General features: G+C 34.4%; 1 protein-coding gene and 2 long non-coding RNA genes across 4 annotated transcripts; 2 read left to right on the forward strand and 1 right to left on the reverse strand.

Moving 5' to 3' along the window:
- The first annotated feature begins 7667 nt into the window (after nt 1–7667).
- LOC146933371 (uncharacterized) lies at nt 7668–11943 on the forward strand. The gene is made up of 2 exons (XR_015007444.1): nt 7668–7881; nt 9391–11943. It is a non-coding gene; the product is annotated as an uncharacterized LOC146933371 (long non-coding RNA).
- Nucleotides 11944–18567: 6624 nt separating this feature from the next.
- On the reverse strand, nt 18568–20318 carry LOC146933372 (uncharacterized). The gene is made up of 2 exons (XR_015008422.1): nt 20154–20318; nt 18568–19529 (listed from the first exon to the last, which is right to left on the reverse strand). It is a non-coding gene; the product is annotated as an uncharacterized LOC146933372 (long non-coding RNA).
- A 1806-nt stretch (nt 20319–22124) lies between these two features.
- On the forward strand, nt 22125–23760 carry LOC146933373 (putative WRKY transcription factor 65). 2 transcript variants are annotated; one of them, XM_085705164.1, is made up of 3 exons: nt 22125–22466; nt 22622–22771; nt 22978–23760. In XM_085705164.1, exons 1-3 carry the CDS (start codon nt 22330–22332, stop codon nt 23423–23425), a joined length of 735 nt encoding a protein of 244 aa, XP_085561290.1. In that variant the 5' UTR covers nt 22125–22329; the 3' UTR covers nt 23426–23760. The 2 variants fall into 2 exon arrangements, with proteins under 2 accessions (XP_085561290.1, XP_085561292.1); XM_085705166.1 differs by having other exon boundaries at nt 22625–22771.
- Nucleotides 23761–24641: the final 881 nt, after the last annotated feature.

Here is a 24641-nt window from a genome sequence, read left to right on the forward strand (position 1 = left end):
AGGTTTGAGAGCAAATGTGTTTGTTGTGAGTGAGTAGTGTGTGAATTGACAAAGTGTTAAAAGTAAAACGATTGCAATTCAAAAGAGACAAACAAACATAACATTAATGACAAAATTGGGGGCGCGTGAAAAGTACTTTCAAAGCTTTTAAATCATCATTGCCCTTTTAGTTATACACCAACACATACAGGCCACGTAAGAAGTTCACAGAGTAACTACCAAGTTAGTGGGCCAAAAGTTACTTTTTAAAAGGTAACTTCCAACGTTTCCACTAATTCAACTATTCAGAAGCAATAAATCCAGCTTCTGGACTTCAGATGCTGACGTCATCATCAGAAGCGAGTTTTCCTCAGAACCTCAATAAAGAGCTTCTGATGGACTACTGCTTCTGAACTAACTTCAGAACCTAAAATCCTATCCAGGAGCAAGCAAGCATTTAATCAGATACAAAGTGCATGTTCAAATTTTTCTTTATAAAATCAAATCTTTCAACAGTTAAAGGCTTAGTAAATATATCAGCCCATTGATTTTTAGTATCAATGAATTGTATATCTAAAATTCCTTTTTGAACATAATCTCTGATAAAATGGTGTTTGATTTCAATGTGCTTCGCTCTTGAATGCAAAATTGGATTTTTAGACAAACAAATAGCAGCAGTATTATCACAATAAATGGGAATACTGTTAGCAGTTATCTGATAATCTTCCAACTGATGTTTCATCCAAAGTAGTTGTGTACAACAACTTGCAGCTGAAATGTATTCTGCTTCTGCTGTAGACATAGCAATAGTTGTTTGTCTTTTGCTAGCCCAGGATATAAGATTATCACCCAGAAATTGACAATTGCCACTGGTTGACTTTCTTTCAATCCTATCACCAGCATAATCAGCATCACAGAATCCAATTAGCTTATAATCTAAGGATTTCCTATAAAGGAGTCCAAGATTGGTTGTTCCTTTCAAATACCTGAAGATTCTCTTGACAGCAGTCATATGAGATTCTCTAGGATCTGATTGGAATCTTGCACACAAGCATACACTGAATAAAATATCTGGCCTAGATGCAGTGAGGTATAACAAAGAACCAATCATACCTCTATACAGCTTCTGATCTACTTTAGTTCCTTCATCTTCTTTGCTCAGGTTGCACGTAGGATGCATTGGAGTGTTCATCACTTTACAATCTTCAAGTTTGAACTTCTTCAGAAGCTCCTTTGTGTACTTTGATTGATGAACATAGACTCCATCTTTGCATTGATTGATTTGAATGCCAAGGAAGAACTTCAGCTCTCCCATCATGCTCATTTCAAATTCATCCTGCATTAACTCAGAAAATTCCTTGCAAAGAGATGCATTAGTAGAACCAAATATTATATCATCAACATATATTTGCACAACAAGAATATCTTTCCCAAGGGTCCTTCTGAAGAGTGTAGTGTCAACCTGTCCTCTCTTAAAATCATTTTTGATTAAGAAATTACTTAGTCTATCATACCAAGCTCTGGGAGCTTGTTTCAAGCCATATAGTGATTTCTTCAATTTAAAAACATGGTCAGGATATTTAATATCCTCAAATCCAGGAGGTTGCTTAACATACACTTCTTCTTCTATGACACCATTGAGAAATGCACTCTTGACATCCATCTGATATAATATTATGCCATGATTAACTGCATAGGAAAGAAGTAACCTGATTGCTTCCAATCTTGCAACTGGAGCAAACGTTTCAGTGTAATCAATGCCTTCTTGTTGACTATACCCTTGTGCAACAAGTCTGGCTTTGTTTCTTGTTACTTCACCTTGCTCATTCAGCTTGTTTCTGAATACCCATTTTGTTCCAATAATGTTCTTGTGCTGAGGTTTGGGTACCAGATCCCACACATCATTTCTTTGAAATTGATTCAACTCTTCTTGCATAGCTAGGATCCATCCATCATCTGAAAGTGCTTCATCAACTGTTGTAGGTTCAATCATTGAGATTAGTCCAATCATTGACTCTTCTTGTCTGAAATGTGATCTTGTTCTTCTTGGACTATCTTTGTTTCCAATGATTAGCTCTTCAAGATGTGAAGACTTGTGTTTGAATGTGCTTCTGGGAGGATCTTCTTGATGTGAGTCATCTTGTGCTTCATCAGAAGCAGCTTCATCTTGTGCTTCTGATGTGGGTTCAGCTTCTGGACTATCTTCAGACTCAGCTATCTGATCAGGTTCTGGAGTAGCTTCAGGAACCTGTATCTCTGCAAAACTTTCACCTTGCTTTGAAGTTTTATCTTCAAGCTCTTTGTCATCAAATTTAACGTGCATAGATTCTTCAACACAGAGTGTTTCTGAATTATACACCCTGTATGCCTTTGACCTTTCAGAGTAACCTAAAAAGATTCCTCTTTGGGCCTTGGCATCAAATTTCTTTAGGTAGAGCTTGTTGTTCAGAATGTAACATGTACATCCAAATTGATGAAAGTAAGAGATATTGGGTTTTCTTCCTTTAAAGAGTTCATATGCTGTTTTCTCCAAAATAGGTCTAATATAGATCCTGTTTTGAACATAGCGTGCTGTATTCACTGCTTCTGCCCAAAAATGTTTTGGTAAATTGTTTTCATGAATCATGGTTCTGGCCATTTCTTGTAAAGTTCTATTCTTTCTCTCTACAACCCCATTTTGTTGTGGTGTTCTAGGAGAAGAGAATTCATGGAAAATTCCATGTTTTTCACAAAAAGCTTCAAATGGCTCATTTTCAAATTCTCCACCATGATCACTTCTGACTTTCAAAATTTTTGATTCTTTTTCAGATTGAATTTGAGTGCAGAAGCTACTGAATACATCACACGCAACATCTTTACTCTTTATGAATTTCACCCAAGTCCATCTGCTGTAATCATCAACAATGACTAATCCATATCTACTTCCATATAAGGATGCAGTACTTACTGGTCCAAATAAATCAATATGGAGTAATTCTAAAGGTCTTGAGGTTGAAACAATATCTTTTGTTTTAAAAGATGATTTCACAATTTTCCCTCTCTGACATGCACCACAGAGTGCATCTGAATAATAGTCAATGTCTGGTAGCCCTTTCACAAGTTGTAACTTACTAAGCTTAGAGATTAACCTCCAGTTAGCATGTCCCAACCTTCTGTGCCACATCCATTTCTTATCATTCACTGATAGTAGGCACATCACCTTCTGATCAGCCAGTTTAGAAAAATTGATTTTATAGACATTGTCAACTCTCTTTCCTTTGAACACAATGGATTTGTCTTCCTTGTTGATTACTGTACAGTTGGGTTTTTCAAAAAGCACATCATAACCATTATCACAAAATAGACTAATGCTCAAAAGGTTATGTTCAAGACTATCTACCAACCATACATTATTAATTGAGGTAGAGGAGTTACCAATAGTTCCTGTACCTATGATCTTGCCTGACTGGTTGCCTCCAAATTTCACATTTCCTCCCTCTTTCATTGTTAGGCTGAGGAACATGGACTTGTCTCCTGTCATGTGTCTTGAGCAACCACTGTCTAGGTACCATGATCTTTGCTTTGGCACTGCTCTTAGACATACCTGCATCATTGACATTTTTAGATTTAGGTACCCATTGTTCTATGGGTCCTGGAAGGTTAGTACTTAAGGCTTTACTCTTCACTTCTTGTACCTTGTGCTGTGAGTTGGGTTGCTTCTGATTAACCATCACCTTAGGTTTTGGTACTTCAGAAGCAGTAACTGTCTTCTTCTGAAACTTAGACTTCAGAACCCCAGATTTTGGTTTCACCAGACTCTGAGGAATAGGTTCTGATCTTTTCAGGATCCTAACCTTTGAAGTTTTGGAATCAGATTTGATCATAGCCTTTGACTTAGAGTTCTTTGGCTTTGAAGTAATCTTAGCCTTAGAACTAGAAGCTTCAGGTTCTGATTGAACAACAGTTTCCAACTCAGCCCCTTCTGGTACAAAGAATGTTTTCAGACCTTCCTTGATGCATTCACAACAAGACTTTAGATTGGTTTTCTCCAGTTTCACTTCTGGAAAACCAATTCCTTTGCCATTGTTCTTGTAAATGCTATAAATCATAGAAGCCACTCTGCTTCTGTCAATGCCAGATATAATAAAATCTTCAAGAGCAATTTCATGGTTACTTAAAGGTTTTTCATTACACTTTTCTTGTAGCTTCTGACATAAGAACCTGAGCTGATCTTCATATGTTTTACACATGAAGTCAAAGCCCCTAAGTCCTTGTTCAGAAGCTTTCAGATCCAATAAAGTTGATTTTTGCTGTTGTACCAAATCAGCATATTTTTCTTTTAAATCCTTCAACTCATTGGTTCTTACTTCAAAATGTGTAAGAAGTTCTTTAAGTGACTCAACAAGTTCATCTCTGGGAATTTTGGAATATACCTCGTTTTCATCTTCTGAGTCTGAATCTGACCCAGCTTCTGAAGTTGCTGTTGCTACCAACCCAACAACTACCTTTGCATCTTCATCAGCTTCCTCTTTATCAGATCCAGATTCACTACCTAAATCATCCCAGGTTGCCATTAAACTCTGCTTAATCTGCTTCTTGAATTTGCTTGGTTTGAATGTAGACCTCTTTGACTTGTCCTTTGACTTTTCTCTTTGAAGATCAGAGCATTCAGCAATGAAGTGACCTGGCTTCTTACAGTTGAAGCATCCCTTCTGATCTTCTTTCCTTGAGCTTCTGGAGTTACCCCTTCTGGAGAGAAACTTTCTGTTCTTCTTGGCCAGATATTGAAGTCTGTTTGAGAGCATGGCCATTTCTGCAGCATCTGGTTCAGAGTCTGAACTTGACTGTTCTTCCTCTTCAGATTCAACCACTTTGAGAGCTTTTGATGACTTGCCTTTGGATGGAAGAGCTATTGATTTACTCTTCTTAGTAGACTCATGTTCATTAAGACTTAACTCATGAACTTTGAGAGAACTAACAAGATCTTCGACACTTAAAGTGTTTAAATCTTTAGCTTCCTCAATGGCAGTCACTTTTGGTCTCCATCTGGCAGGTAAGCTTCTGAGTATCTTGCTTACATGATCAGAAGCAACATAGCTCTTCTTTAGAATCTGTAGACCAGAAACTAAGGTTTGAAACCTTGAGTACATCTCCTCAATAGTTTCATCATCCTTCATTTTGAATAACTCATACTGATGTACAAGCAGGAGAGCCTTTGCTTCTTTGACCTTCTTGCTCCCTTCATAATTTGAACAGAGAGAAGCAAACATAGCTTTAGCAGTGGATTTGTCACTCATCTTCATGTATTCTGCTTTGGGTATGGCAGTGACAAGAGCTCCTCTGATAATATGATGCTTCTTGTAAAGTTTCCTCAGTTCTGGAGTATGTTTCTTTCTATCCACAGCAGCTCCTTCTTCATCAAGGACTAAATCACCAACACCATCTTCCAGAATATCCCATAATTCTTCATCTAGGCTCATGATGTAACTGTAAAAGTTGGTCTTCCACCAAGAGAACTCTTCAGCATCTCCATTGAACTTTGGAACTTTTCCAATACTGGTTTTCTTACTATCACTATAATCATGTGAGACATGTTTATAGCTAGTATCACCAGGACCAGTAGGAGTAGGAGTAGACATGTTTTTCTCAGATCTTTGACTGTTGCACGGTTAAGTGTTACACAACAGACCAAGGCTCTAGATACCAATTGAAGGTGAGAAAAACACAAGAAGGGGGGGTTGAATTGTGTTTTAGAAAAATTCTTCGTTTCTCCTAAAAACTGAACACACTGATCAGAAGCTAAGCGAGACAGCTTCTGAAGTGATAATCAGAATCTAAATGCAGCGGAATAAAACAGAGAGAGAGAGAGAAGAAGAACGACACAAAGCAATTATACTGGTTCCTTCCACAATCCGGAAGTAGTCCAGTCCCCCTTGCACTTCCAAGGAGATTTCACTATGAGTAATATCTGATTACAAATGCTCAAGCACACAAGCAAGAGACTTCCAATGCTCAAGCACACAAGCAAGAGACTTCCTTTGCTCAAGAACACAATCAAGAGACTTCCTGCTCAAGCACAACTGCAAGAGACTTCCTAACTAAACAAAATTACACAGAAAATTGTTTAAGGTTGAACACTTGATATACAATCAGAGGTGCTCACAATACAAATCAGATACAGACTCAATGGACTTAAGAATTTCTAAGATATGACTTTGAGACACAGAAATTCTAAGTGAATGCAGAACAATTTCAGCAGAGGTTTAGTACTTGTGAAAATCTTGTGAGTCTTTCGTTCAGCGTTCTTGCATTACCAATTCTCTAGGTCTTCACTCCTTTATATAGAGGTGTGAGAGAGACGTTGTGAAATTGCCAGCACACCAAAGAGTCGTTGTTGAAGCTTGATCTTTCACCAATAATCTTTTGCCTGATTTGGCTGTTGTCTTATGAAGAACAAATTTGAAATCCATTCCTTATCCAAAGGAACATCTATGCAGGCGAAACCGTATTCTGGAGCTGTTTTCTTGTCCTGTAGCACGGACACAAAACAGAGTAGTGGAGAACGTGGTTGTACAATTCGTACAAAGTACAATGTCAACGCTTTCGTCCAAATTGCAAACACACGCCTTCAAACACCTTTGAAATGACCGTTGCAAACTCCACTAATCCTTTGTTTGTGTTTTCGAATCCAATAGACAGCTTTTGCATTGATAATTCTTCAATTCTTGATTCTTTGCAAATCCAGTTGATATTCAGCTTCTGGTGAAATGGCTTCTGATGAGGCAGCTTCTGATGATGCAGCTTCTGATGATATGACTTCTGCAGCTTCTGATGACGCAGCTTCTGATGATGTGGCTTCTGGACCTCTTGTCTTCAGAAGCACTATTCTTCAGGAGCAGCTTACTTCAGGAGCACTATTTCTTCAGGAGCAGCTTGACTTCAGGAGCGCTTTTTCTCTTCAGTAGCAAGTTGCCTTCAGGAGCGTCCAAGCTTCAAATTTTTGTTGTTTCCATAGCTCTTTATTTGCTCATTCAGAACCAATGATGATGTAACTTTATAATTATGGTCCTGTACACTTGAACAAATATTAGCTAGTCCAATTTACAATTTTTAATACCTTGTTATCATCAAAACCCTTTAAGGTTCATTGTTAAACACATTTTGTTCCAACATATGTCACGCCTCAGGTTACATAATAATGGTTTAGTGTTTTGCAGGTTATCACTTTCATGGTGTCATGTTTGTTTACTTCGATTTTGCCGACATCAAATTACCGCAATTTGAAGAACAGATAAGTTTATTGTTCTCTCTTTTAGCTATATTTTATTGAGGCTTGTATTTATATATGTTGATTATTATTCAGAAATAATTATTATGACGAATTTTTACAACAATCTTGAGGATTTTATAATTGTTTGATGGCAAAGCTGAAAAGGAATGACGAGAATTGAAAGCAATGTTTTGTTCATCCTCTTAATCTAATTGATCAGTGCTTGAGTAATTATCATATATATGTTTGATGTTCCTGTTGATTATTGTTACGTATAATTAAATTATTGTTGATCTATTATATAATATACAATTGTTTTGGGATTACTTTTGTTGTCCTTTATCATGCTTAATTATTTTAAGAACATGCTGGTAATTAGTACGCCTCTAGAATAATAGAAGGTAATAGGCTGTGTTGGTATAAATCAATAAGCAGTTTACAAATTAAGCGTACTGATCAATCCAGTAATATCTTATGGTATCTTTGTTGCAGTTGTTGGATGCTTGTAAAACTCAACTTCAACTAGGGCTTGCTCCTTCTTCTCGTCCACTCGGGAATTAAGCCTTACCTTTCGCTACTAACCTGTTAAATGGAGTTGAGCTGGCTACAAAAAAATTGCTTCAGTGATGGTTGCTTCATCAAATCAAATATAGGTACGTGGTGAACTAATTGGTGTGCACGGAACTAATGGTGAATAAGTTTTCATAATTTTTCTGGTATAACAAATGGTTCGTTGAATTTTTCTGTTCATTCAAGGTGATCAATTTCTTTGTAAGTTTTAAACTCTTCTCCCCTTGAAATCATCCATAAGGGGTCATACATGCGGTAATGTTATTTTTCATTTAACTCAAATATTCTTTTTTGATTTGAGACTCTATCACAACCTACAATTTGAGTATAGACTATTCACAAATTTATTTGAGAATGATAGAGACTTTGTTTACATGACTTATAATTTTAGCAGAAACATGTATGAATTGCTATTAAATTAGAAGGGATCATTCTTTATTTTATTGATTGATTTATACATGTTTAGGGAATCTTAAATTTGTGAAAACTGGATATGAATATGAAATATTAGTGAGAAATTGTCACGTTTTTATAGCTGCACAAATAATGTGATCAATTTATTGTGGGGAAATTTATATGTATAATGAGAATTATTTTGACTCCGCTTATGTCAATATCATGGTTTGAGATATTTTATTTATTGTGAAACAATACTTAATTTTATTATTGGCACCAAACTTGGATTAAGAAACTTACGGAGATATTTGAAACTAGCGCAATATTGAGATGTTGTCGCTTAGAAATAATCTTAGACCTGTATATTGTTATGACACTGTTATACCCTAATTTTGGACCTAAAAATACTAGCTCAATTCTTCTCTTCTTGCATTTCAAGTCATTTGATGTGTCTCTGATCAATTGCATCTTTCTCTGCATCTCATTTCAATGTCATTTGCAAAATTCATGGAAAAAGGGTATTTTAGTCATTTCCTGCATTCAAATTCATTTTAGTCCTTGAAAATTGTTTGTGTCTTTTCATTTGATTTGTATAAGCCCTTGTTTCATTCCCATGTTAAAATCCATTTCAAAAAAATTACATTTGAAGTCATTTTGAGTCAGTTTAGCCCCTAGGGGCATTTTAGTCATTTCCTATGTTAAAATTTCTTTCAATCTTTGAAAAGTTGTCCCTGAGTCCTTTCAATCGGTTTGAATGAGTTTTTGTTTAACTCCATGTCAAAATCCGTTTTAAAAATTACATTTGATATCATTTTGAGTCAGTTTAGCTCCTAGGGGCATTTTAGTCATTTCCAGTGTTAAAACTTTGTTTAATCTCCAAAAATTGTCTCTGAGTCTTTTCAATTGGTTTGAATAAACTCTTGCTTCAATTCCCTGTTAAAAAACCATTTTAAAATTGCATTTGAGTCGTTTCGAGTCATTTTAGTCCCCAGGGGCTTTTTGGTCATTTCACACGAAATTTTGGCAGAGAGAGGTTACTTTAAAGTACCTCATTTAAGTAATTGGTTCATTTTAGTCCGTTTTGTTATTTTTAATCGTTTCACTTTACGTTATTTTCAAATTACATTTTTTACCAATTTTATTTTAATTACATTTTAGTCCTTTTGTTATTTTGCATTTTAGTCCTTTTATTTCAGTTTTTGCAGATTAGCCCAAAGGGAGTTAGTTACAGTCCAGGTACACGTGGCAGATTATGACAGGCCAGAATATCACATGTGTCAGCTATAAATTCCAGTCATCACAGTCAAAGGGTCAGGACCATTCATTCTGTTACACATCATCAAAAACACATTCCAGTTTTCTCTCTCTGCTTTTTTCGATCGAAACCCAAAGTTCTTGATGAACTTGATGAATATTCATCAAGAATATCAAGAACATTCATAACAAACTTTCCAACTAACCAATCCAAAAACTCTCTAGATTCTCACACCAGAATCATCATCATCAACACTCATCATCACCGAACCCTAATTCAACAAAATTCCAGAAATTCGACACTGTAATCGATTCAAATCACCACCGTAACCTCATTCCTACTCAAAAATTTCCAGAAGATTCATCAAACACAAACACAAGACTGAATCACAGTGATGAAATCTGCGAAACGGTTCACACATCAACAGTATCGTAAGAACAGCTCAAATCGAGTTCAACACATATAAACTCGAAATCATTCAAAACAAGTTGAAACAGAATCAAATCCGAAAGTACAAAAGCAAAATCGAAGGTGCTTAGAAGCCTTTCGTCGCGTTCTCGTTATCTCCGGTCTAAACTCAAGGTAACAGTTTCATTTCATAAGTTGTTCATCATTTCTTGCTAAATTTTTTTTTCGAAACCATAAGTGTAGATCTAGGCCACACAACTTTGATTTTGAAACAACTAGTTTCATATTTGAACGGAGAAGGCGAAGACGAAGCTTCCTGTGTAAAAATTTTTAGAAAAAAGGATAAAAAGTGCTCCAGTGCGGCGGCGCTACGGCCGACCACCGCATCGGAGCGTATTCAGCCGTCTTCTCCGTTTAACTTCCGGTGGTCAGTCCTAGAGAGAGAGAGGGAGAGAGTTTGCAGACTTTTAGAGAGTGAAAGAAAGGATGAAATGAACAAAAAACCGGTTCAAGGCCTTATATAGGCCTGTGAACCGGTTCAGCCCGTTGCCTGTGCCCAACGTGGCCTGTTACCTCCCCTAAGGCCCAATTTCCATGTCTGTAGGTCTCCTGCTACGCACACCCCCCTTCCTTGTGTGTTCTTGACAATTCCTTGCTTTTTACACCCATGTTTGCTCCAAATTGCTTGATAAAATTTCTAAAATTTTTCTAGTTGTTTTTCTTGATATTTTTTGTTAATTCTTGATGTGTTTTATATGTTAAAATTGCTTAGAAAAATATATGTGAAAATATTGATTGATTGTTTAGTTTAGTATTTTAACTTTGGTAAAATCTTGAAAAAACTTCCAAATTGTTTGAACATTCTTGTGGTTAATATTGATATATGAGACTTGATTCTTGTGTTTCTTCCTTGCATGTTAAAAAAATGGATAAGAGTCTATGCAAAATTTTCTTGTGATCTTGTGGTACTTCTTGTCCATTTTTGTGAAGTTTTGCATGCTTTTGATTCTAATATTTTGCCACATTATGTTGACACTTAATATGCAAATATGTGATGTGTTTACTCTTGGGAATTGTGTTTGTTTGGCTGTTTCGAAAATGCAAATTGTGAACTTCTTGTCTTGTAAGTAATGTGTATTGTTACAATGGGAAATAATGTGTGAAATGGATTTGAAAATGCACTATAGGTCTTGGCTTATATTTGTCCTTATGATTCTCATAATATGGCTGAAATAAACCATTTGAAAATTACCATTGATATGAGGATTTTAAGTCTGGAATTTGCTTTGATGTTAGGGCAATTTTTCAAGTCCATTTTCCCTTTTTTTTTGGCTAAAGTTTTTGTTACTTTTTGGTTAAGTCTTGTCCATTTTGTTGTGCAATTTCTACTTGCTTTATTTTGCATATTATATCTTGTACTACTAATCCATTTGTTTCATGTTTCATACATCATGAGCATTCCATACTTCATCTCCTCCTTCACTTTATTTCTTGCACTTTAATTCTCATGCCAAGACTTAGTATGTAAAGTCCTAGGAATTTTGTATTTTACTTCATGCAATTTTAAATTCTTGCAAGACCATAGCATGTATCTAGGCCAATGATGTAAAGGACAATGGACTCTAATGATGTACACCGACACAAGCACCGACACATGCACACACATCACATAGATATTTTTAGATGTATGTTTAGGATATGTATGCTTAGATGTATGTTTAGGAGATTTGAAACTTAGAAAAAACTCTCTTTTCCAAAAAACATGAACAACATCACTCAAATCATTTTCTAAATAAACCTTGGGATCAAATCCCATTGAATTTTCCTTTTCGTTTCTTAAATAAAATCTTAACAAATTCTTAATCATACTTAGACTTTTTTTGCAAAATGACTAATTCAACCTCATATTTTCACAATCTTATGCCCTTGAGGCCTCTCTCTCTCATTCTTCAAAATTCCATTTTCAAACTTAAAATCAATCAACAAAAAACAAAAACATTTTTTGAAGAGAACTACGGTGGATTTGATCCCTTAAAAGGGTACGTAGGCAAGGAAACAATATTCCTTCAATTCAAATAAAATAAAATCCAAAAACCTTCTTCTCCCTCCAATTCTTCACTTAGTAAACTCTTAGGTATAAATATCATTTTTTCAAATAGCATTTAAAAATAAAGCTCGCGCGTAGAAAGTAAAGACGGTTCCTATAGGATACTATAGTCGTTATGGGTGCCTAACACCTTCCCGTAGCGAAAACAACTCCCGGACCTCGATTCTCAAGGGTTTTGCTTATTTTTTCCCTTCCTAAGAAAAAATGAGATATCAAAGGTTAACAAGGTTCAAACGTAATCAATGTTTGACACCCGAAAACCAAGATAAAACAGATACTTGATATAAGAATGCGATATTTGAGAGATATCATGTATTGTTGATTATCCATTGTATTATTAAAATAATACAATGATGTTTGATTTATTTATATGAGTGGATTTATTTTCCCCAATGTGTGGGTGTCGTCACTTGGAAGCATTTCAAGTAGACCTGTATAATAAATTTAATCATAGATTTAATTATTCCCTTTACGGAGATGTCGTCACTTGAAAAAAAAAATCAAGTAGACCTGTATAATAAATCCACACGTAGAGTTATATTTTTCCAATGTGGGGGTTTGTCGCTTAGAATTTATCTAAGTAGACCCGATGAAACATATCAAAAAGTCAGTTTGACAATATATGAGATATTTTTTAAAGTGGATAATCCATTGTATTCAAATAATACAATGACGTTAATTAGATATGAATCCAATGACAATATATTTATAAATAAATTTATCTTATTGATGCATATGTTGTCACTTAGTAGACAACTAAGCAGACCTGTATGAATTTATTATAAAAAACAAGTTTATAATTGTTAACTTGGTGAATATGAGATTAATTGACTGAGAGACGTCTTAGTCAATATTCTTTGATGAAATAAATTTTTGTCTTCATCAATGTGTGTAAAGTACGTACTAATAAAGCCCCTGGGATGAAATAAATTTGTGAGCATCGAGGGGATTGAGACTTAAGCCAATCGAAATTGACATGTGATAGGAACCCAACCTTTGTGATTGGAGATCCCATGAAGAAGGTTCAATGTGGTAAGAACAAGTCACATGTTAGTTCTGCTAGCGCTAAATTTAATCCTAGTCTCTTTCCTATGGTGTATTTGAGTAAGTGCTAGACACTGCAATATTGAGAGGATAAGCTATAATGCTTTCAACGATTATCATATCCTTTATGGGTGGTGTATGACTTGCAGCATACACTTGATGAAATCGCCTATATGAGTGTCAAGTGGGGCCGCTTGAATGAGATCTTGGCAAAATCTCTAGAGCACTCATGAATACCAGGCACGCGCACGGCCTATTCGCGCACAACCGCGTAACAACATGAATTGTGGGGGTGTAGTGTGATTATGAGACCTCTGGCATACAACAAGTGTCTTGGGTTCCATAGCTTGCTAAACCAATTCACTGTGTGTTAAGTCTTATTAATCTAGGACGGGTTCCATAGCTTGCTACACCGTTCCGATGCATTACATCTACGATGTTTATCCAGGAAAAACTCTTTTTTACCTTTTAGTTTAGCTTTTGAAATATGTGGGGGATTGTTGTAATTTTAGAGTTTTATTTTATTTCAAAAGTTAACATAAATTGGTCATTTTGACACCTGCTCTAATTCATGATTTTATAAACTACATGTCATGGTGTTTTGACCACGTGATGCTTTACTCAGTCCAAAACTTATTCTTCTAAATTCTGTTTGGTGTTGCTTTGACCATGAGTCTGTTAGAAATTTTCCTATTATCATGCCTTACTTCCCCACTAGTAGGAAAAAATAATGAGCACGTTCCTTCTTTATTTCCTTCATTCTGATCAATATAAATAGTATCCACCAGCAGCAAACTAGCGACCTGTTCTCTTTCAATATTTTATTCCTGGATTGTATCTCCTGTGTTTAGCAAATTCAAGCTGTTCTGTCACCTCCAGTTATGATTCATAACGGGGAAGAACTGTTGTATCCTGGGAGGATACGCGCTTATGAGGCGGATAAAATCCTCAAGGACAGTGACTATGTCACGCCTCAGGTTACATAATAATGGTTTAGTGTTTTGCAGGTTATCACTTTCATGGTTTCATGTTTGTTTACTTCGATTTTGCCGGCATCAAATTACCGCAATTTGAAGAACAGATAAGTTTATTGTTCTCTCTTTTAGCTATATTTTATTGAGGCTTGTATTTATATATGTTGATTATTATTCAGAAATAATTATTATGACGAATTTTTACAACAATTTGAAAATGTGTAAATGTTGTATAAATCATTTATCATCATAAAGACAAAAAAAGAGGAAATTAAAATGTGAAGATCATGGTTCTATAAACACAACTCACTTGGTAACTACAAGGAGAATATCATGCAGGGATTAGGGTTTGAATCTCAAACTCCCTGTTTCTTCACATTTAAAATGTGTGAGTCCAGCTACTAGACTATTTGACAAAATAAAAATGGGAAGATCATATGAAAAAATAAATTTGTTGAAAAATGTTGATTATATGCTTAGAAAGAAGAAGGCTAACAACAATAGTGAATTTGTTAATTTTAAAGCAAATTTTCTAATAACAATTTTCTAATAACCTCCGACAACAATTTTCTAATAAAACATATTTAAATTTACGCGTTTTACACATCTCCAACCAAACCCCATTGTCGGACAAACTTTTGTCCCAAATTTTTTTTTTTTGGTACAACTTTTATCCCAATTTAGCAGCATGACGAATTTAAATTAACACCAAGTAAATCCTTGTGAAAATCTACCTTCAATCCCATATACTAGTTCAAGCAGTAGCATATTTTTACATTGAATCATAAGGTACTCCTCTTGAGTATGGACGGAAAGGACAAACGTACAAGACACATATTTTTACTTAGTAGTTAGTATTATATAGATATTTTTTTTTAACTCATTCTGATTAATTCGATTGAAAATATATTTTCAACGAACCTTAATTATGAATGAATCTATTGCAACAAAAGATGTAAAAAGAAAGATTTTTCAATAATAAAAAAGGGTACAACTTTATTGATTCATTCAGAAAATCAAAAATCTTAAGACCAACATTGATTGAACCAATTTTTTCAGTCACCGGTAAATGAAATATCTAGTCCAGCACTCTTCGTCATTAGAAATCTGGAAACCTCTTAAGAAACTCACATACGATGGAGCACAAATCAAAGAGTTCATACCTTCAAAAGCCAAGAGTAAAAAGCTGAATCCTCTGTCTCAACCCAGTGTCCAAACTAAGTTCTTCGGTTTGATTGCCATTTACTAATTCATATAAGTTGTAGCAATGCGGGGACACTCAACCCCTCCACTACTTTTTAATAGGGGCCTCTAATTTATGAGTAGTGTTATTTGAACAACTATATTAGACAACTTATGTGACAACTTCTTTTTTCTTTCTTTTCATTGGTCAAAAACAATGGAGAGAGAAAAAGGAAGAGAGAGAGAACAATAGTATAATGTGAGTATGAGAGAGAATGTTGTCAAAAAGTTGTTACAAAGTGGTTGTACAAATATCATTTCTCTAATCTGAGTTTAATGTGTAAATTAGCAAGCTATATAAGTGGGTGTAGTTTGTTAATTTACATCTTAGTATTTTTAGGTGAATGTAAATTAGCCACCCTTTTTAATAAAGCACAACCACTTGTAACTTCCTTTACGGTATTTTAAATAGGGCTGGACAGAATATCCGTACCCGCCCGAAAACCGGCCAAACCGGTGAAACCGTGACCATTCGGGTCGGGTGTATATGGACCGCGGGTTGGTGATTCATGCTTTTTCGGTTTTATACAGTTATGGACGGTCGGATTCGAATTGCAAAAATCAATCCATCGGTACCCAGCAACCGACCGATTGTATGCCAGGAATGATAAAAATTAACACTTTTACAATGTGAAAGCTGGCTTGCATAGGGAAGACGTGTTGTCTCTCTCAATTGTCTTGGAACTCTCAAAAACTATTCACTTTCAAGGCATTAATTTATGTCTATTTTTAATATTTTATATTTTCAAATCACTACTTTATGATCATAGTCATTGCACATCAGCATACACGCATCACATCTCCTACTGGAACTAGTAGTCTGCCACTACTACAACTACAATTCCTTCAGATCTAGAGCTTTTCCTCAATCAGCTCCACAAATCTCAACTCTTTCTTCTTCTACTTCTTCCTTTATTATCAACACAGACAACACAATCATTTTTCATTTTTTACATGTAATAAGTTGTGAATACCTACAAATCCAAAACCTTTCTTCCTCACTGTTATTTCGTTTTTTCTGTAATTTTTGTACCAGAATCCAAAACCGGCAGAGTCCGGCCGACCACCCGCTGAAATCGTCGAACCGCCAACTGTCGAAACCGTAGGCTCAAACGGACGGAAACGGACTGTAATATTCACACCGTCGATTTGACCGATTCCGGATTTTGAGACCGAGAACCGCCCCGAACCGCCCGTTGTCCAGCCCTAATTTTAAACATCATACAACTCCAACTTTTTTTAAGTAGAAACTTCAGGAACAGTTTCTTGGTAATCATATGTAAGTCAGTTTAAATTTATCAAAAAAATACAAAGATGCATATCACATTATCTTTAAAAAAAATGCATATAAAATCAAATGCTACATAAAACGAAAATAAATAATGATTTTAGACCAATTAAATGTGGAGAATGAGGTACAACTCATATCGTAATAATTATATTATATGAGTTTTCAAAATTGTCTACCAGATGTCATGGTTTTACATTAATTTATTTATAAATAGATTCGATTATTGGTATAAAAATAAATAAATGGATTAGATGAACATGTTGATTATAAAACTGCAAAATAAATTAATAATACGGATCGAAAATTAAGGTCTTCAACTTTAATGCGACTTACACGTTACAACATGTTTCAGGATCTATACATGACATGTGAATTACATTCTATTGATTTGTGTTCTGTAACCAAGCCAGTAAGCATCCATACACAAGATGAGTATCATTGATTTACGCAATGTATGTTTTTATAAAAAAGACAAAATGAAATAAGTTTTCCATGGAATTTCAGCACGAAGACGGGTTTGGCGCAAGGGCCAAACAAATAACAAAACAATCTAGAATTTTATGCCTTAGAATTTTGAGCCAAAAAAAAGTCTCACAATATAATTTAAACATCATCCGGTCACTATTATAAACAAAAATCAATATTTTAGATCCATTTATTAAATGAAGTATGTGGTCTATAATAAAGATCACATACATCATTAATTGAATGCATCTAAAATAATATTTTTCTTTATAATAGTGACATGAGGGTGTATATAGGAGAAGCTAGTTTTAAATGGTTGCTCAGAATACCTCATATCCTCCCTGACTAAGCTTCAGACGATATCAAACACTTTTTTACAAAATTCGATGCATCTTTAGCATAAGTAGTTACTGGCGGGTGAAATCGGTGGATGTTGAACAACAATTCCTTCAATGCATCTTTAGCATAAGTAGTTGCTGGCGGGTGAAATCGGTGGATGTTGAACAACAATTCCTCAAAGTGGTGGGGTATTGGTAAACACTCAGATGATCAAATAAAAATTCATCATGAATGTGAAGTTTTTAGGTTAAAAAAGTTTGTACATGAGTAAAGTCGATGAGTTCGGTGGATTAGGTTTTAGAACCCAAAACTCTAACTTGGTTAGTTGTCTCTTTTAGACATTTGTATATACGATGTCATAAGATACGATTTGAATGGTTTCGATTTAGTGGTTTTCGAGGGAGTTCTGGTTTAGTAGTGATTTAGGGTGACCAGATCAAATGATAGATTGACATTTTACCCGATCAATAACAAGTATAATATACAACGGAAAAAACTAATAATTTTAAGGTTTAAATATGTCATTGGTCCCTGCACTTTCATCAAATTTTAGCATTGGTCCCTGCACTTTTTTTTGTTTGGCATTGGTCCCTGCACTTTGTAAAAATATTCGTATTGGTCCATCTGTTAACTTTTTGTTAAAAAAAACACAAAACTAACGGAGTGCCACGTGGCCCAATCATTTCATGCCACGTGGCACCAATACCAATATTTTTACAAAGTGCAGGGACCAATATCAATATTTTTACAAAGTGCAGGGACCAATTCCAAACAAAAAAAAGTGCAGGGACCAATGCCAAAATCTGATGAAAGTGTAGGGACTAAAAACATATTTAAGCCTAATTTTAATTAAGGATAATAATTGCTTTATAAAGTAGTAATGTGAAAATGATAAAGTCAATGAACAAGTTAGATTATTTTGGTCAAAAATATTTTGATTCTTCAGCATCTTTCTTAAATTAAAATAAGCAAAAATGAAAGTATAAGGATCAGATCAGAGGTGGCATTTAGCTTGCGACAATGAAATTGTTTCCCATCATGAAAAAGTTTTTTTTGACCTTCAGATTAAAGAGGAACACATATTTTATGATGGTCTGCCCACACTATATCATCCATCAACATTCTCTCTCCTCCATTCCCCATTCATGCAGTCACCCACCACACCCATTGTTTCCTGCTGATTTAGTCTACTGAATCAAATCTAGTTAATATGTATGATTCTTATGTTTGAAAAAAACGCAAACCACATCAATAACTTTTCTTTATTCATATGTTTGATTCTTATGAACTCCGGTTAATATTGGTAGTAAAAAATACAAACGTAAATATTTGATGCAGCTCAATCTTCTCTACCACGTCAATCCTCCTCCTGTGAAGACAATAAAATTCCAAACCCTCTTCTTATTCTTTCTTTTGTTCAATTGTCTATGGCACAAGAACCCAACAACATATCAACCATTCCATAAGTTGAAAAACCTTCAAACTCTTCCTCACCTCAAATAAAAATGAAATTAGATCTGGGAAATGAAATAAATCAGAGAAAAAGTTTTTAATCTAAAAACAACAACAACATTCATATCATGTAAAGCATATTGCTTAAAACCTTTCAAACCCATCACCCCCAATTTTCACACATTAAATTTCCATTACAAATCAAATTACCTTCTTTTATTGTGGGATTCAAGTGAAAAGTATCAAATCAAAATAAATATATAATATAAAATAAATAAGAAGATTGGTTTGTGAGAAATTGTGAGTGGTAAAATAATAAGTTTGGTATTTCATTTCTCAATTTGGGAGGAAAAAAACTATAAAGAGAGCGAGGAGAGATGGTTGTCGTGATTTAGAAGAGGTAGGACAATGAACTTGATGTTGCTGGTGGAGTGGTGGTGGTGGGTTAGTGGAAATCACGTTTTTTGTTTGAAGGAAATTTTGATGCCATTGAAGGTGGGGAGTAAGTGAGGATGGAGGAGAGAAGGGTGATGGAAGTGGAGATAATGTGAAAAAATATAGTGTTGAGAGTATATGATAAGAATATGTTCTTTATTTGATCTAACCATTAAAAATAACTTTCCCATTATGGGAAACAACTTTCCATTCCCATGCTAAACCCCACCCAGATGAGAAGGACTTTATGGTGAAAAGAATAATGGGCCGTGCGTCACCGATGCCGTAAGGTAAGGGCGTCAAATTTTTTGGAGAATGCATACCTATGAAGCCCGGATACTCCAAAATGGTGCCGTACCCGTGTCGGATACGTATCGGATACCGATACTCCGCGGATACTCCCGGATACGTATCCCAGAAGTATCCGAATGATTTAATTTAATTTTTATTTAAAAATATATTGGATACCTTAAGGATACGTTAAGGATACTCCCGGATACGTATCCCAGAAGTATACGAATGATTTAATTTAATTTAATTTTTATTTGAAATTTTTATTTGTATTTTGATCACAAGTATTAATTTTTGTAAATTGGGATCATTATATTGACCATTACTTGAAAAGGGTGACTATCTTCATACTACCTTAGTATCATCATGGTGCAGGTTGTTTATATGGTATGTTTTGGTTTAAAGGATGCTATCTTAGTTGGTGAATGGTCCATTGTATTTTGACTTGGTGTAATTAGTTTTAAGATTTCACGCTATTTATTTTTTGTGCGTTTATGTCTAATATATATATATATATATATATATATATATTAAAAAAAATTGTCAACGTATCCAAGCCGTATCGTATCCTAAATTTCAAATTTTTGACGTATTCGCGTACCCGTATCGTATCGTACCCGTATCTGTATCCGTATCGGGGCTTCATAGATGCATACCTAACAATAATATTATTTTAGTTTTTTTATTTTATTTTTTATTCCACCTAAATACAATTTTTTTTAATTGCAAAAGTTAATGATTAGTTATCAGATTAATTTTTTTCTTATTTGTTTGAGATTGAATTAAGACTAAAATTTCTTATCCGTTAGATATATTCACTCTTATTTTTTATTCATTTGTGGATTGGTTTCTTTATTATTTCTCTGACGAAGTATAGAAACGAAAATTATAGAAAATGGATTCAACGAGTTTCGCAATATAAAATTTGGGTTGCTCATCGTATGATAATAAACAAACACAAAATAAGTTCATTGCTTCACGCTATTAGAAACCTTAGAAAGATTGGTTTGTTTTCTAGTGATTGATAATTTTGATGAACCATATCAGCCAATAGGCTTGCATTCTCTTTCTCATTAGAGAGAGTGACCAGATCCAGCCATAAGTGACTCAGTCAATAATGGGATCTTAATACACTTCATTATGATAATTTTTTTTTTTGAAAGAATTATGATAATAAAATTGTTATTTAAACTTTGCGAACCCCATTCTCTATAATGTAGATCCAAATAAATTTGATCATAAAAATCATTATTTGAAGATATTTATATATAGGGTCTTGCTAACAAGTGTCCTAAGGGCATTGTTTAAGGAACCCACAAAAAGAAACTATGTCTTGAAAATACAAGTCCAACACATGTTAAAGTCATGACCGTATAATTTCCAATGCAAAAGTTGTTACTTTTAGATGCTTAAACAATGTCCTTAGGGCACTTGTTAGCATTTTCCTTATATATATCGTAAAAGATTAAACATATGCAAACGACAAAAACATTTGAACTAAAAATTTGGAACATATTCAACATTCAAAGCTTACAAAAAAATGTAGTACATATTTAGATATTTAAACATGCTTGACAGAAAAAACAATAAGGTTAATAAAGAAGTGATAACTAACTTTCTCTAAAAAAAACTAACTTACCAAGTAACAACGACGAGATGAGAAGAATATAGTGATTGTAAGAGATACAAATCAAGAGGCATTAGAGACTAGGACATCAGGATGTGAAGAAGATGACATTAGTAAGAGAAAGCAAATCAAGAGTGGTTAGAGACGACAACAAGATCTGAAGAAGAGGGTGAACGTGAGAGGAACAATGATTTCTTTCATGACAATGGTTTCTTCAAAATGGTTTCGTTAAAATTACTAGTAGGTTTTAAGTCGACTATATAAACCACTTAGACATATTTTCTACGCTAGTTGTCTAAATAACCGATTTAAATCGCGTTGCATATATTTCATTTCATAAATATAACTCATTAATGTTTTTCTTTAAAAGAAAAACTCATGAATGTTTTACACATCCAATTTTTATATAACCGACTTAGAAGTGGTGTATTTTACTCCTTATATCGCACTAATGTTTTTTTTATAGTTTTCATAATCCTATCTAATATTACACATCAAATATAACACACTCTCTTCAAAAAAAAAATAACACACACTATATCTCACTAATGATTTTTTATAGTTATCATTAATCTTATCTAATCTAATATTACACATCAAATATAACACACACAATGCAAATACAAATTAGGTTTTAATAAGGGTGCACATAGGCCTATTTTACAAGGCACTTAATTATACTCTTTTTCCTCCTTTGCCGGTTAAGTACAGCTTGTGCTAACCGAGCTTAATAATATCTGCTGATTCAAAAACAAAAAATAAGGGTGCACATATAAGACAAAAAGGGGTACTTAGTTCCCTTCAACTAATCAATGAGTTTATCCTTAAGGAAAATTATCATATACTATAAAATAACGACGACTAAAGAAACCAAAAGTTGCTTTCAAATGACACATACACATTGATATTATTAGTGGGAGGTTCGATAAGATGAAGTATTTGCTCGCACGTCCCCTAATAAACAAAGACCATAAATGTAGCGTAGCCAATCTGTCAACATGAATCCCCATTTTTTAAAGGCCTTTGCCTAATCTCTCACCTCCTTCTCCCTTAAATTTCTTATTTGTCGACTTGCCTTTCATTTTGTGCAATCTACCTAAGCCCATTTCCATGCTTAGATACGTCCATAGCCACATTAATCATCACATATATTAGATCAACATTACCACACAGAGACAAGCTAATCTGCTCCAAATCCCAAGAAAATGAAAAGAAAATTCAAAAACCCACATACTCACCAAGAGGAAGACACTGACATATCTCAAGATTCCACTCCTTCTTCCACCTCATTTAACATCGATGGCTCAGTCACTTCCCACTCTTCTTCTTCATCTAAGAAAAGGTTAGTACACACACTTATACTCTAATTACACATCCAATCCAATTAATTATATTTCCTAATGATTAATGACCATAATTTCCCACTACTCAATCCGATCTTGAGATGTTACAAAATTAAAAATAATAATCTGAATTGTTTTGTATATATTGTTAAAGCAGGCGAGCCATACAGAAAAGGGTGGTGCAAATCCCAATCAAGGAACCTCATGGATCAAGGCTAAAAGGAGAGAGTAATACACCACCTTCAGATTCATGGGCATGGAGAAAATATGGCCAAAAACCCATCAAAGGTTCCCCTTATCCCAGGTATGTATCTATAAATGTAATCTAATGTAATGTAGCAACTAATTAAATATACTGATATAGTCATGTAAAATAAAAATAAATAATTTTATTGCATCTTATATGTTTAGATCATGACAAGTATATTTGGTAATTTTAAGGTTTGTGTGAAAGTAGAAGAAACTGAAAGTAGGTTTGTTTTGTCTGTGTGTGAATTGGGACATGTACAGAGCGTACTACAGGTGTAGCAGTTGCAAAGGTTGTCCAGCAAGGAAACAAGTAGAAAGAAGCCGTGTGGACCCCACAATGCTCATCATAACCTACTCCTCCGACCACAACCATGCATGGCCGGTTTCAAAAACTACAACAAGACTCTCCCTCAAGAAAACCGAACCAGCCCCGGTCGAACCCGATGAGAAATTTGCAGGCCACTTGGTCTTGGACGACGAGTTGGGGTGGTTGGGAGAGATAGACACAAAGTCATCAGCTATTCTGGAGAGTCAGATAATGGCAGAGTTTGATGCTGACATGGCGTCCGTGTTTTTGCCGATGAAGGAAGAGGATGAGTTGCTTTTTGCTGACCTTGGAGAGTTGCCGGAGTGTTCTACGGTGTTCCGGCATGGGTTGTTGGATGCACGACGGCGGTTAACGGCTCCATGGTGTGGGACCACATCTTGACAAATTGGTGCCCCGTTTGACACGTTCTTCGTGCGTACCTACACAAGAAAAAGATACTACATTCTATTTTATTCTACTTTTTTTTCTTCTTGTTTTCAGATTGTCGTTATTTTAAATTTTTTTTATTTTGTTGAGATTAGTAGAAAAATGAAGATCGAAGAAACAAAGAGTAGGTTTTGGTGTGAATGGAAAGAGAGGATTGGGGAAGGAAATGATGTGGCAAATATGTACCAATTTTCAACGTGGTTTGTAATTAACATAACTTGGTCTTTCCTTATGAGCAGCTTGCGCCATGTTACTTTCAAGATCTTAATGTTATCTGTTTTGTGGCGGCACCCATTTCTTCTTCGCTGACTTTTTGAATATCTACTTGTAGAAGTATAGAACCCTTTCCTCAAAAAAGAAGAAGTATAGAACCTATCTTAAATGCGCTCGTTTACACATTTTATTTAGAGATGTTACACTATACTCTTTTCTTACCTTGAGATGGACATCATCTAATCACTGTTAAGTAGAAAAATTACATTTTAGATTCATTGAATTATTGATATATTTAATCTATATTATAGACTAAAACACCAATCGTTATTTATAAAATTATTTTTTTTTGCTTATAATAGTGATTGAAGGTAGTGTACAAAAAAAAATATCATTTTCTAAAAGCTTGAATTACATTCTTCTTTTCTCTTATGTTAAATTATTATAGATGTTTCATTTACCAATTTCATAACATTTACTCCTATTATAAGTCTCAAGTTGTAGATGCAGTTGAGGACATTAAGGTCACCTCTTCAATGTGTCTTCTTGTTATAAAGAAAGAGGACCTTGTATGCACCAAGTGGATTTTAAATCCTCCACTTTAGGTTTTTTAGTTTTCATTTGTGGAATAAATACCCCTACTATTTCTTCGTGTTTGTTAGGTGATGTACTCTTTTTACTTCTTTCATAATTTATCTAATAAAATTTCATTTTGCCGTTAAAAAATAGTTTTATCATTTCAGATAGAGATTAAATTTGGATACTCTAATTGATTTGATATCTTAAATGAAGATCTTACCATATAGTTGATTAGTTCTTCTATCTACTTTAACTACAGTCTACAACCATAAATTTATCAAAAAAAAAATAAAACTACAAGCATAAATTCATTTATCTACAACAACTATTTCTTATAACACTTCATAACTTTGCTAGATACCCGCTCTGCTCTAGAATA

Source organism: Medicago sativa, chromosome 4, assembly GCF_051527215.1.
Source record: "Medicago sativa cultivar Bolivia chromosome 4, Bolivia_mono, whole genome shotgun sequence".
Lineage (NCBI taxonomy): Eukaryota > Viridiplantae > Streptophyta > Magnoliopsida > Fabales > Fabaceae > Medicago > Medicago sativa.

Coding starts and splice junctions, on each gene's coding strand:
- LOC146933373 (XM_085705164.1), top strand. CDS start 22,330: ATGAAAAGAAAATTCAAAAACCCACATACTCACCAAGAGGAAGACACT. Junction 22,467..22,621: donor TCTTCTTCATCTAAGAAAAG/GTTAGTACACAC, acceptor ATATTGTTAAAG/CAGGCGAGCCATACAGAAAA. Junction 22,772..22,977: donor AAAGGTTCCCCTTATCCCAG/GTATGTATCTAT, acceptor GGACATGTACAG/AGCGTACTACAGGTGTAGCA.